This window comes from Cicer arietinum, chromosome 2 (assembly GCF_000331145.2).
Source record: "Cicer arietinum cultivar CDC Frontier isolate Library 1 chromosome 2, Cicar.CDCFrontier_v2.0, whole genome shotgun sequence".
NCBI lineage: Eukaryota > Viridiplantae > Streptophyta > Magnoliopsida > Fabales > Fabaceae > Cicer > Cicer arietinum.
In genome coordinates, this window is record NC_021161.2 from 11,170,795 (window position 1) to 11,185,850 (window position 15,056).

Below are 15,056 nucleotides of genomic sequence, written 5' to 3' on the forward strand. Positions count from 1 at the left end.
TACTAACCATGATTGTTGAACACTTTAAAAAATTATAAGTTAAAAATGTGTCTTACTTTTATGTTAAAGATAGTGACTTATCAATGTCAGTTTGAGAATTGAATTTTAAAAAACATATTTTTATTTTTTTTATTCTTACATACCACAAGTAAAAAGTGAAAAGAGTTAATTATCATATTTTGTGTATGTTTTACATTCATGATGTCTATTTAGACATATTTCTTAAATTTTTTATTTAGTTTAGATAAATGCAATTTGTTTAGTTTTATATACAAAAAAATAGTATATATCAGCTTTAAAAATTAAAAAATGGTGACAACCACAACATTTGTAGCTGTTATCAATTTGAAAGTAACCTAATACAAAATCTGTACCCAGTTTCATTTTGAGCTTAGCACCAACTAATCTCTTCATGTATTCAAAATATTAATAAGTGTATTTATCAACATAGCTGAACTTAGCACCAATTAGTCTCTTCATGTGTCATAAAACATTTGTAATCATCCATTAAGGTCCAACTCAACTGGTAATTTATGTGGTGACCCAATTTGGAATATGAGATCTACACTTTGCATTTGAGTGTTTACAAAGAAATCTATTTGAGAATAAGTAGTAATACTTTCCTCAGAGTTCTGTGTTTTTCCTTTTAAAAGTATTAAAAAAAATTAGCATAAACCATCCATAAGTACTATGATGAAAATTTGATCAAAGAAAATAGGGTTTGCACAAAATAACATATTAAGAAGCTCAAGCTCATTTCATCAGTTACTGTGACCTAAAACTTTGTACATTGGTCTCAACTGAGCCAAGCAATTCCTTTGGACTCAAATCAAAGAATGAACAATTCCCAATAATAGAATCTGAAACATAGTTGTGAAATTAACACCTCAATTTGGTCACAATTTTCTATTATGAGCCATATTAGATGAAGATTTTGGCTCAAAACCTCTCTCATCATGATCAGCATTGAAAAGAAGATTACTCCAATTAGTTGTGTTTCTATGAACAAACCTTGTAGGAACCCTGTCACTATCTTCTCCACCGGAGGCATCATAACCATCGCTAGTAGACCTCGACAACGGAAATCCCTTCAGACTCGCCGAACCAGCGATGGAAAGACCTGCGGCAACCCGTCTTGCTGATTCGCCTTCAACAGGAGGCATGCAAAACGGGTGGATATCGGGAGAGTCTAAACTGCTTTCTGGAGATGATGCAACAATCCCACCTGAGCTTGATACTGCTTGACTTGTTCGCGCTTCAAGCTGTAGAGGCGCTAGATTTGACATTCTATCGAAGCCTTTGTTCATATTACCGGATGAATATTTTGTTAAGGCCTCCATCGGCAAGTCAGCTGGTAAGCGAACACGTTTACCTGGCCTCCTCGGGGCCATTCGTCGTCCGCTGCTTCCGGAGTTATGATCTGCTTCTAGCATGAATGGCTCATTGTTATGTCTCACCACAGGCTGCAGAATTTTCGATTTTTTTCTTGCTTCTGCGGCTGCCCTGGAAACCTCTTCTGCATTTAATCGTGCCAATGTCCACGGACTAATTTTGACTGCTCCGGGATTCTTTTTCTTAACCGGTTCTTCTCTTATAGTCTTCTTTCCAAACGAACTTACAGAAGCTGTTTCTGGAGGCACGACGTCATACTGCATAATGCAAAACCATCACATACTATCAAGAAATCAAAGATATACTTTCTGAAGATAACCTTTTAGTCCTATCAAACCGGCCAACTAAAATAAATATAAATAATATTTTTTAATTACTAATATAATTATATTAAATTGTGTACTCTGTTTAATCATAAATTTGCTAACCTTTTCTATTTAATTTTAACATACTAAACATCAGTCCTACATCAATTTTTAACATATTTAAATATACTATAATCAAATAGAATTTAAAGAATGTCATATATAAAGTTAGATTCTCTAAAAGATCATGTTAGATCTCAAAATAGAACTTAATCTTATTAAACTATTAACTAATTAGTCTATTTACGAAAGGCTGCACTACTCGCAATGTGAGAGCTGTAGACTTTCGCAAAACAAAATGTGAAATAGGCTTTTAAACAAACTTTTAGATCTTGTAAGACGATTAAAAAGGATAGACCAAGCCTTAAAAATAGGCCAACATCAGGCAATAGGTCATACTCAATCCTCACGTTTTCAAGGTAGATCATACTCAGGTCTTGCAAAGCCTAGTCTAGCCAGCCTATTCTAACCCCATAATTGTGAATTCGGTTTTTCAGCAAATAGTTTCAATAACTAAGTAATTCATTTAAATGATATTGTGCTAGAGGTTCACAACAATCCATACACATGTACCAATGGTTTGGATGGAAAATCATATCAAAGGGTATTTCAGGAAGAGGTCTTATGACAAAATATAGATACAAAACATTAAAAAATAAAGCAGGATTGAATCTATAAAAAGTTACCTGATCTTCAACGAACATGCGGGGAGGTGTGCACCATGCACCACGGCGGAAAGTAGTAAAGGAGCTTGCACTGCTTAGTCCAGTAATTGAGCTAACAGGTGACATTTGGGGACTCTGCTGACCTCCAATTCCTTGCTGATCCTGCTCCCTCAAAGCTATGATGTAATCATATGTGCTGATTCCCTGAGGCACACTCAACAATAACCATAATATTTACCGCTACCATCATCGTTGTTTTTACAAATGAAAAGAAGTATGGAAGTACATCATTTCCTAGTATGGAACAGTTATGTTTACCTTTTTTATGAGAAGAATATGAAAGAAGAAAAGCTGAACAAGGGGTAAGGTAGCAATCATAGCCAACATGGTGCAGACTGCCTGTAAAAACAAAGAGTTTGGAATGCATAAGAATCGTATAGTTGTGGAAAATGGTTTTTTCCGAATTTGATTTTCTCTATACAGTTATTACATACAGAATAGGGAGCTTCTTTTCCCACCCCACACATGTACTTCAGAAGTATACTTACAGAAAAAATACAATTTTTTGCCCTCGGGCAGTATACATCCGGACAAGAACCATAAAGCAGTACGAAAACCACATAAATATACACCAAGAGTGTCAGCAGAATGCTCACCACCACAATAACAAAGGGAACCAGAGAGAAACTGCTCCCCAACTTGGAGGATACATCGACGGAAAATTCCTTCCTCTTGAGAAAACAGCAGATAAGCACAACTATCCCAGTCAACCATTGAAGAATAAGCTGCAATCTCAATCCCAAGGTGCACAAACCATGTATATACCTGTCAATAGTTAATCAAATGAAATTGACTAGGAAATTAAAAATGCTTACTATGGGGGTTTCTTTAGGTTCTGGCATGTTGCTTTCAACAAGTAATAACTTGGGCTTAGGGAGGTTCAACTTTTGATACTCAGATAGGGAGAATGTTTATGTATTGGACAAGAAAACTAGGGCAACAAATATATAACTCACTAATGACCATCCTTAGCTTCCAAGAGCAAACACAAAATTAGTTATACTCTACCAAATGTCTACACAATGCATGCGACAGCATTTATAAGTTTCTTCTATAGCACAGTTGGTTTAACTTTACTGGTGTTTTGGTTTATTTCTCAAGCTATTTTAATTGTTTGACCCTTTGTTGGACAGCATTTTTCCTTTTAAGTTTGTCAGTATATTCGGCTAAATGACATGGTTAGTGGTGGATTGTTCGAAGATTGTTACTCCTCTCTCCCTCATGTATTAAGTGCTACTAAGATGGCCATCGTAATGAAAGATCATCATTTCTAACCAAAAAAAAAAAATCTTCTCTGCTAAAATAATGATACCTTTCATTGAGGCACACTTACCAACTTAATACTACTCAATAGGAATATTAACCTTACAACAAACTACAATTATTCATGTAAACCTCAGCAGAATATACTAACTACTAACTAAAATACAGACCAACAAAGGTCATCACAAAATTTAAATAGCTTGAGAAATAAACCAAAACATGAGGAAAGTTAAATTCACCATGATATAAGAGCAACATATAAATGTGGCCGTAAAGCCACGTGTTCTGAAAGTATAAAACCATTGCTTACTAAAGATATCATTCTCCTGTTCCAATTCCAATGCGATGAAGGACAAAAGTAACTACAGAAAGGAATAAGGGAATAGTATTTTGAGAGTTGAGGGGGACAATGCTGATGATCTAGAGAAGATGGTAGGATTTGATTTGTATACGGATGAGCTAATACAGTGTTATTGATACAGTGTTATTGCTACGATTGAACACCTAAATGATAAGCAAGGCCTACGTGGACAATTTTGCTTACCAAGAGAAGAGCAGCAACCATAAGGGTGAAAAAATTTCGGTAGTTCCTTTTCCCAATACAATTGTTAAGCCACTGCAAAATTCAAGTAACAAACGTTTAGCATATATCAATGATAAGTAGAGAAAAGATAAATTAGATTGTCATACTCTGCAATGATGATCAAAGTTATCAACACACTTGTCACAAACTCTACAATGCTTGCTGTACTTGAAGACCTGCATCAACATTATTCCTCAATAATACATCTTATATTATCAATATTGCCAAAAATAAATCTCGAATCATTCATCTAATACCAAAATTAAACCATTTCAGGATAACCCTAATTAATTAACACAACTGATAATATCATGAAGTATCAGATCATGGAAAATGCAACGATGTATCTGAGTTCTGCATTTATGATTGTTGAGGTAAATTATTTATTTATATCCAAAACAAATAAATAAGCATTTCGATTAGCAAAGTCGTAGGTGTCGGTCAATTTAGTCTTTCAAATTTACAAAACAGCAAATTAGTCTCTTAAATTAAAGAACTCTCATCGCTAAACAGACTGACCCTTACAATTTCAAGGACTAAAATGTTGATTTACTCTATCCAAAACATATTACACAATGAAATGCTATAACAACCCTAGGGAATAGGGGTTATAGTAAAAATGCTTCTACAAACCTCAACTTCACACAAACTGCAGTAGAACATGCCATCTTCACTTGCTTGTTGATCAGAAGAGTTATCATGTGAACTAGAGCAGCCGCATACATAAGCACAAGGAGAGAAAAGCCACAGAAAACAGGATGAAGAAGGCGACGGTGCAATCTTATTCTCTATTGAACTAGATGCATCTTTTAAAGTTGCTTCGGTTCCCAATGCTTCCTTATCCACAGATTTTGGTCCAACTGTTGAAGCATTTCCATCATTCACCGAGGAATTTGATTCTCCTCCTAGTTTAGAATCTTTGAGTCCACCACGCTTTTTGCTGTCTGGAATTTTAAGATACTTTTTGGACTTAAAAACACCTGGATCTGCTGGATCGGCCGCAGCACACCAAATGTATAGTCCAAACACACAAGTAATCTGGCAAAAAGGGTGACACATCACTAAACATAATAATGTCCTTCATGCAGATTAAAACAAAAGCATAGTAACTTCCCAACTTTTACAAGTCTATACCAGGTTGATAACTGAATAAGCATTTGTTTGGTAAATGTGTGGATGCATGTATGCGTGTCATTGGATTGTGCCATTGTGGTTTATGAAGCATTGACACAGACACAAACATCAGATACATCACTGACACCAACACATCAACATCGATAATATTTTGAAAATGTAGAAGTAATTAAATGTAGCTACATGTGTAGATGTCATGTTGGTTATGGACACTGACACATGTTATACTAGACGCACCTCCTTCAATCTTGAAGGTGTTGGTGCTACATAGATTGTGGGAATATATTGCTAGCCAGCTATTTAATATTCCAATGATTCTGTCGGTTAAAGACTGAACATGTAGAGGATTGTTCTAAACGGACAAACGAACTTGTTTATTCCCTAAAATATGAGATAGTTATTAGTTTTTGTTTCGAAAATGATAAGTATATTACTAACAGAAACCGAAACAGTTGCACCAGGATTGCTACAATTAGGCCGCCCAAACATACAACGTTTTGGAACTTTACATCATGAAACACACTAGCATAACATATGAACCAAATCGTGTATGAAACGAACAAAAGATCACCAACATATGAATAATCCTTTGAAAAACATCTTGGACATTGATAACAGACCATGTAAACAATTGGCACCTTATTAGTTTCCTCTCTACACAAAAACCATAAGTTTGATGATGCATTTACCAAAGTATTCCTTCTTAGTCAAAGTGTTTGAAACATATTAGTTGACCCAATTCAAACATTTTCTGAAGAGAACCAAAAAAACCATGATATGTGATCTTTCTCTTAACAAAACCATTTGATAGTTTCAATTGTGAGTGCACATTTTCTGAAAGAGAAAAATATTGATATTTTTAACATTGCTTAAATTTTCCATAATCAAATATTACTATAAATTTATAATAATGTTTCTGCAATGTTCTAATTCTATACTTTTCATAAAATCTTGAAACGGAAAAGGTCAACACAATGCTAATGACTTAATGACGATTGGAGTAAAAACCAGCATATGGCACGTTATTTGTCATCATAGATACATCATTAGAATTCATACATAACTAGCTCTACTGCTGAAGACACCAAGAAGTGAACCTATTAGTGAATTGTCGCCTCTACTCAGAAACAAAACGGTAATCCATTTCAGCATAATGATGAAGCCATTGCAAAATTCGATGCTGCCCTCTCAAAGTAGCGGCATTCAAGATAAGGTATTCTGGTTTGAGCATAGGGCTTACTATAGATGTATTGATAATTCAATATCCCTCGATAGTTGGTGGATATTACCAGAATTATCGAGACAGTCGAAAATAGGAATATGTAGGGAGTAAGGATACTAAGGACAATCATATTCCTAAGCTACTATAGATTTCAAACTCAAACTGGTTCGAATTTTGATAATTTCTAACATATATTTTGATTGTGCAGGTGACAAATACAAATTAGACACCAGTACAGTTTAAAATCTTATCAATGTTTTAAAAACCGAACCGGTGAGACATCCAGATCATGTTTCAATTGCTTTAAACTACTTGAACCAGGATGAAACCGTTGTCGAGCTGTTCAAATAACCAAACCGTCGATTGTGACATTTCACTTGAACGGTCCGGTTTTTAAAACAACAGCCAAGATATCAAGTGTACATAATAACTTCACATAGCTTCTCCTAAAAAAAACTTGAAAAAAAGGACCCTTGAATGAACACTATCTACAATTCAACATACTTATCTAAAAAAAACACATGAAAAACAAAGGGAAAAGTAAAGCTAATAAACAAACAAAAACACAAAATCATGAATCAAAAAATATCAACCACAGATCTCATCAATCACACTTCCACCGACCCATTTTCAAAATCAGTAAAATGAGTATCACAAAAATAAGACATAAAGATAAACAGATTCAGTTACCAGAGGTGTGTAGAGTCCTGTAACAATATACTGATAAATCTTCTTCCCAACAAAAGGAGCAAAGAACACATAAAATGCAAATCCAAGAGCCAAGAAAACAGCAATAGCAACCACCTTCACACACACAAAAAAGTCACAATTTTCATAATCCCAAAATGAAATTCTTCTACAAATAAAAATCAAAACTTTACAAGACCCACCTGAAGAGGATGGTAAGGTAACTGCCATCCATGTTTCCTCATCTTTCAGAATGAAAATGCAAACACCAAAGGGTAGAAAAAGAAGCACACAAAAAAACAATACAAAAAGAGACACAAATGCAGATAGTTGTAACCAATAGAAAACAACAAAGGAAGTTTATTTAGTTACTTTGAAGAAATACCCTTCAAGGGAAAAGGTGAAAAATTACTGATTTACTCTTGTTGGACCAAGAAAATAACTTGACTTGCAGTGACATGCTGGCTGAAAGAGATGTAACAGAGAGAGAGAGAGAGAGATGGTAATGAGAAGAGTGAGTGAGGAAAGATTTTGTCTGGTTCACTCAAAGACAAACATTGCAAAGGTAATGGAAGATGTAAAGAAATGAACTTTTTTATTCTTCTGGATTTTGATTGTGTGTGTTGTTTCTGTTGTTGGTTGCAAAGCCTTTTACTTTAGCAAGGAATAGAGAGAGATCTATGGTATTTTGATCATCATGTTCTGTTGTGGGTTATCAGCATGCCTGGTTTTTCCTTTTTTCAGTTTATTCATTTCAATTGCCTAGGTAAATTTTGAATTTGGATTTTTCTATTGAAAGAGCAACTATCACCAATATTGCAAATTAAGTTAGTTTTTAAAACGGATTTAGATTTTTTTTTCTTTCTAAATTCATAAAGCTAGCTATAAATTTTAGTTATCTAATTTTAAATTATTTATATTTAACATTAATTTACTTTTATAATAATTTTTTATCTCAGATCAATCTATCAATTTCCGAGATTGATTATTGCATATAATAATTTTGTGATGATTTTATTGTAGATAATCACTGAAAATAAATTTTATCTATGTAAAATTCGCTTTATCATCAAAAATAATATTAATATTCATATATAAATATTAATATATTTAAAATATAAAATACTCAATATAATATATATAATATAAATTATTAGATTATGTAATATTAATTTGTGTTGAACACTTGAGACATTTTCAATTTAGAATATCAATTATATAATATCTTTTTTGTCCTTAATTATAAAATTCACTTAAAATTTTCTTATCACATAATATAAACTCATTTTTAAAATTTCATGTTTCTAAAGATAATTTTTTTTAAAATATACATTTATTTATATGATTTTTTACTGAAATTAAATTTCTCATAATAGAACAGTAAATTTTTAACATTCCTGAATTTTCCTAAATGATTCTTATAATAATGGATGCATAAAGTAAATTGTGACCCACTCACTTATTATTTACTTTTTTGAGGGGTAGTACTTACTAGTAACCTCTCTTGTGTGCTGTGAATGTGATTGGTACTACTACTACTGGCGATACCTTTTTCCATAGGGAAAATCATGTGTCACAAGCCAAATGCATACGACACTTGTTTGGTTCTACTTTTTGTAATTGCCACCCAACAACCCTTTAAAACTTTTCTCACTAAAAACTCTCTCTCTCTCCTCATTCAATGTGTCCATAAATTGTGAACATAATCAAATCACCAACCCACTATTGTTTGGTTTGGATGCCACTTTTTTTTACTGATGATATTTGACTCTTATTGTCTCACTTTATAATTTTGTATATGATTCCTTTTGTTCTTTTTCTTTCAACTATGGAATTGGAATGGAGTAAATACTTGAAAATTACTGTATTGGAGTTTTGCTCATATAAAATGAGGTAACTTTGTCTAGTGTTAATAAAATCAATCTTAAATTACTAAATCCATCCTAAAATAAATTCTCATCGGTTCAGCTAATGATGCTTTCTTTCTACGAAATAGAATTTTTTAGATTTTATTTGTATAGCATACTTTATTGTAAAGTGTGTTTTTACAATATTAAAGAAAAGCTTATAACCAAAAAAAAAAGAGCTATAATAGAGAGTTTATATCAACAACAAAAAAATCCATAGCTATAATATTACAAAGTAAAACTGAAAGAAAAAAAATCCAATTGACTGTTTAATGGTCTCTCCGCCACTTGGATTAAGAATGATTTTTTAGAAAAAAAGATTCTAGACGGTAAAATCTATATTTTGATATATATTTGATATTTTAAAAATAAAAATAAAAAAATAACATGATAAATGAATGTATAATATTATATTATTTTTTTATTTTTTTTAAATATAAAATATATATATCAAAATATAGAATTAATCATTCAAAGTCCTCTCCTTCAAAAATCAATTCGCAAGCACACTCTAAAAGATTATGACTTTTTTTTAAAAAAAAAAAGGAGGTGGGGTAAGTTTCACTCAATGAACTTAGTGATGGCTACAACTATGCTAGTTCCTCTTTAAATCCTTGAATTCTTCTTTTCCTTCTTTATTTCTAAAGAGTCTTGGAAGCAAAAATTGATAAAAACATATGATTGCTTTAGTAGTAATCGAACTCGGTAACTAGGGGATAACTACAACTATTCCTTTATTCTCACTACCAATTGAGCTACAATAAGTTTCCCCATGAACCTATTGATCAATCTCACTCTATAAGCTAGATCAAGCCTTGTATAACACAACTACCTCAATGATTCAACTATTTATTTGTACAATGTTGCATTAACTGTTTCTTCATCCCTAACAGCTACCAATTTCACACATGTCTGAACTGGTGTTGCCATTGGCCTCCAATATTGCATATTGAATCTTCTCAACACATCTCCTAGATACTTTCTTTGATGCATAAATACTCATTTAGTTGTGACCTCAAACTCCATTTCTAGAAAATAAGATAGAGCTCCAACGTCTCAAACTCATTCATCACACGCTTCTTGAATTTGTCCAGTTATGATTCATCACTTTCAGTCACCAGCGTATCATTGACAATAAGCATACAATTAACTTATGCTTATTTGTTGAATTCATGTAGTATATGATATGTTCATTTATACATTCCATAAAGTTTTGTTGAAGTAGGAACCCATCATTTCTCTTTTTCATGATCTAGGTGTATGTTTCAAGTCATATAAAGTCTTCTTCAATTTGTACATATTTATCTGCCTTTCATATCAAAACATAGTGGTTGATTTATCTACGCTTCTTCTTATAATGATCCATTTCAAAAAGTTGACTTCACATCTAGTAATACATAGGTTATTTTTTGCAACTGCAACAATCAATCTAATTGTCTTAAGTATAGCTACATGAGCATACACTTCATTATAGTCTAAGCCATGTCTTTGCAAATAAAAAATAAAAAATGTTGCAACAAGTCTTGTTTTCGATTTTCCAACTTCATCATCTGGCTTGGTCTTATAAATCCATTTCACATTTATGGATTTCTTCTCTAGAGGAAACTCTACCAATTTCTATGTGTCATTCTTCTCTATTTACTTTATCGATTCAATCAGAGTTTCCCTCCAATGCAACTCCTTTAGAGTTTGTTCTAGGCAAATTGGTTATACTTCTACAAGTAAAGAAAACTACAGTAAATCACCATTATCATTCATTACAGAATCGAGAAATCTAACACAATCATCCAATCATTGTGGAAGTTGAATGTGTCTACTAGATCTTCTTACACAACATCCATTTGTTATCACCTCTTGTTTAATTTGATATGAGTTAGAGAAATATAAGTGTATGTCTGCATTTGATGCATTACCTTGCCAATGTCATCTCCTTGTTTCATCAAATCTTACATCTTCACCACAATCTTCTTGATTATAGGATCATAGAGTTTATATGTACCATTTTGATGATAACTTATCATCACCATCACTAGAAGAAAACAAGGATTTTGTGAGGGCCAAAAGCCCTCACAAATGGGGTATTTGTGGCGGCCTTAGGCAACCACCACAAATACGCTGGTCACAAACGTTTGTGGCGGCCAAAACGGCCACAAAGGGTGAAATGTACGTTGCCTTTTGTGAGGGCCAAAGCCGTCACAAACGCCTTCCTTTGTGAGGGCATAGGCCACCACAAATGTCTCACTTTGTGAGGGCACATGCCGCCACAAAGAACAAGCTGATTTTAAAAAGTTAAGCATTTGTGAGGGCCCAGGCTGCCACAAATGCTTCCCTTTGTGAGGGTTTAGGCCGCCACAAAGGTTTGTCCAGATTAAAAAATAAATATTTTGTGAGGGCTTAGGCCGCCACAAAATATTAAGTATATTAAAAAATTAATTTTTTAAATTCGAAATTGATGCTTTATTATAATATTATATATAATAAATTAATATGAATATAAATATAAATTTTAAATTAAAATTTAAATTAAATTTAAAATATAATATCAATATAAATTAAATTTAATATATAATAAACTAATCTGAATATAAATTAAAAATATAAATATTACAATTTAATTATCATTTAAATTAAATTTAAAATATAATATTTAAATTATAATTATAATTAAAGATTAATTTAAATTAAAAATAAATTAAAATTAAATTAAAATTAAATTTAAAAATTAAAATAAATATTATATATAAAGATATAATATTAATAATAATTAAAGTAATTAATTACTACCAAACCAAATAAAACATTCCAAAATTAATAAATAATGTCTTACAAACCCAAAATTAAACACACAATAGTTAACTAGGACAAGATAAATATGTGTTCATTATAACCCAAAAATAAAATTATGAAATTATTCAAATTACATCAATCCTCATAATAATTCCTCTGATCAGCTCCACTCCCACCATCATTATTTCCTACAATGTTATCCAACGAAAGAAGTCCCTCAAAAGTATTATTAATTTGTGTTGGAGGAGACATCATGGTTTGAAATTGGATTTCATCTTCAATTGCACCACCACTAGTCGAAGGAGGAGCCCTAGCTAGTTGATGTTGATTTAAATCTAGTCTGATCAAGTCAGTTGTTGGCATAGTTGGTCGATATGCAGTTTGATGATCTGGTTGAGATTGAGGTTGAGGAAGTTGATGTGAAGATGACAGAACATACTGATAATTATGAAAATATTGTTGTTGTTGAAACATTGACTATTGTTGTTGTTGGAAGGCAGAATTCGGAGGATCCTGGTGTTGTTGTTGGAAATTTGGAGGCGGTTGCTACTGTTGGGAGTATTGAGAGTAATTTTGTTGCTGCTGAAATAGTGGTTGTTGATGCAAGTATTGAGGAATAGCTCCACCACTAGTACCAATCGTCGGCATCGGCATGAGAGATGGGCCATTAACAACATGTGGTTTAACAACTTTTTTCTTACCACGTGATGTTTTGGATATTCCTCGTATTTCCATCGTTCAGATCCCAAAAAATACATCTTTTTGTCCAATTGTGCCATTGTCCATAACCTTGTGGTTTACAGGCCACACCATTAACAACATGTACCTTTGGCATATCTTTTACTTTATTCCAAACTTGTTCTGATGTCAATTTAAGCGGGAGTCCTAGACTTTCTGCATAGCCCTTCATAAATGCAACTTTGTTCCTTCTAAATGCATGATCAGCATGTAAAAACCTACGATGCGAGTCAAACCATGATGCCTTCCCGCCAAATTTTAAAGTAAATGCTTTTGTATCTTCCATACAAATAGGACAAGCTAATTTACCATGGGTGCCCCATCTTGACAACATCCCATAAGCGGGGAAATCATTAATGGTCCACATCAATGCAACTCTCATCATAAAATTTTATCTCCGAGCAATATCATATGTCAAGACACCATTCCACAACCTCTTCAAATCGTCAATCAAAGGTTGTAAAAAAATATCAATACCAGGTGTAGGATTAGAAGGACCTGGTATCACAACAGCTAAGAACATATAAGGTTTAGACATACACATATCAGGAGGAAGATTGTAAGGAGTAACAATAACCGGCCAACAAAAATAAGGAGTAGACGATGCTTGTATGTAAGGCGTAAATCCATCTGAGGGTAATCCAAGTCTTACATTGCGTGGATCTGACGCAAAATCAGGATGCATTTGATCAAAGTGTTTCCACGCCTGATCATCAGACGAATGTCGCAACTCACCTGAATTTCTTTTATTCTCATAATGCCATGTCATCTTTCATGCAGTTTGTATTGATGCAAACAATCTCTGCAATCTTGATACAATAGATAGGTAAAACATTGCTTTCCTTGGAATTAATTTTCCCCTACTTACCCTAGGGTTATTCCTTTGATGATACCTTGGTTGTTGACAAAACTTGCATTCAACGAAGTTAGCATCATTCATACCAAATTCATTGTCATAATACAACATGCAACCTTTAACACAACAATCAATCCTCTTGACACCTAATCCTAACTTTGACACTAACCGTTTCGCATCGTAATAACTTTGTGGCAAACCATCTCTAACAGGTGTTGTGTCTAGCATCATTTTAGTCATCAAATCCAAAGCTAAATCAGGAACATGAAATTGAGACTTTAGACCTAATAGTCTAATAACATTGATAACTTTGAGTTTGAAGATCCTTCAAACAACGGTTTATTTGTCTCTTTCAAAAGACCATAAAATCTTTGAGCTTCTTCATTCGGAAGTCCATCGGTATCGTCATATTGATCTTCATTGAATGACAAATTAACCCCCAACAGCATTCGAAATCATATCATTCATCGCCTCAAAGTGTTGATAGTTATAATAATCTATACCTAACATATTAGTACTACTTGAAGGACCTATGTTATAATTCTCCATACATGTACTAGTGACTCTTCTCCATGATTAGTCCAAATCCAGTAGTTAGGCATAAATCCATCTACATATAAATGCACTCTTATTTCATCTTCACTTTTAAACCGTCTACATCGACATAAACAACATGGACATCTCATTCCCCCTTCATCTTCGACAATTTTTTGCACTCTCGCAAAATTGAGAAAAGTCTTCAACCTTGTTAGCAAAACGTTGTTTAAGACATTTTCTTCCAGGAAAATTCCTATCGTATATCCAACTACGGTCTATATCCATATATATGTGTGTATATATATATATCAAGACTAACAAAAAATATCAAGACTAACAAAAAACAAACTATATATATAATATGTATCAAGACTTATAACAAAAAATAATAATTAATATCATCAATTTTAATAATGTTTTTTAAAAAAATAGTTATATTAAAATCAATAAGTTTTATTTTATATGTCAATTAGGGGAGTATTAATTAATTTGCAAACAATATAATAGATTATTATCAAGACTATATAATTATATAAACTGAAAGAAAATTTTAAATGATGTTTTTTTAATAATCAAGACTAACAAAAAATATCAAGACTAACAATCAATAAACTATATTAATATGTATCAAGACTTAATTATAACAAAAAATAATAATATCATCAATTTTAATAATGTTTTTTTTTTTAAAAATAGTTATATTAAAATCAATATGTTTTACATGTGTTTGAAACTTTTATTTATCATATATTATGTAAACAACATAATTCCTATTTTTTTATAAATAAATATATAATAACGCATATATATATATATATATATATATATATATTACTAATCTATATTTTAAAAATAATATA

General features: G+C 32.2%; 1 protein-coding gene across 1 annotated transcript; it reads right to left on the reverse strand.

Annotated features, from left to right (window-relative positions):
- Positions 1-720: 720 nt before the first annotated feature.
- On the reverse strand, positions 721-8,132 carry LOC101489690 (probable protein S-acyltransferase 22). Its single transcript, XM_004490067.4, has 9 exons — positions 7,575-8,132; positions 7,375-7,488; positions 4,962-5,366; positions 4,436-4,504; positions 4,290-4,361; positions 3,079-3,207; positions 2,741-2,821; positions 2,444-2,626; positions 721-1,649 (listed from the first exon to the last, which is right to left on the reverse strand). Exons 1-9 carry the CDS (start codon positions 7,614-7,616, stop codon positions 897-899), a joined length of 1,848 nt encoding a protein of 615 aa, XP_004490124.1. The 5' UTR covers positions 7,617-8,132; the 3' UTR covers positions 721-896.
- Positions 8,133-15,056: the final 6,924 nt, after the last annotated feature.

Excerpts from the sequence above, each read along its gene's own strand:
- LOC101489690 (XM_004490067.4), bottom strand. The coding sequence starts at position 7,616 with ATGAGGAAACATGGATGGCAGTTACCTTACCATCCTCTTCAG. Across the intron at positions 4,505-4,961 it reads GCAGTTTGTGTGAAGTTGAG|GTCTTCAAGTACAGCAAGCA; the intron begins GTTTGTAGAAGC and ends ATGTTGATGCAG. Across the intron at positions 2,822-3,078 it reads TTCCCTTTGTTATTGTGGTG|GCAGTCTGCACCATGTTGGC; the intron begins GTGAGCATTCTG and ends TTGTTTTTACAG.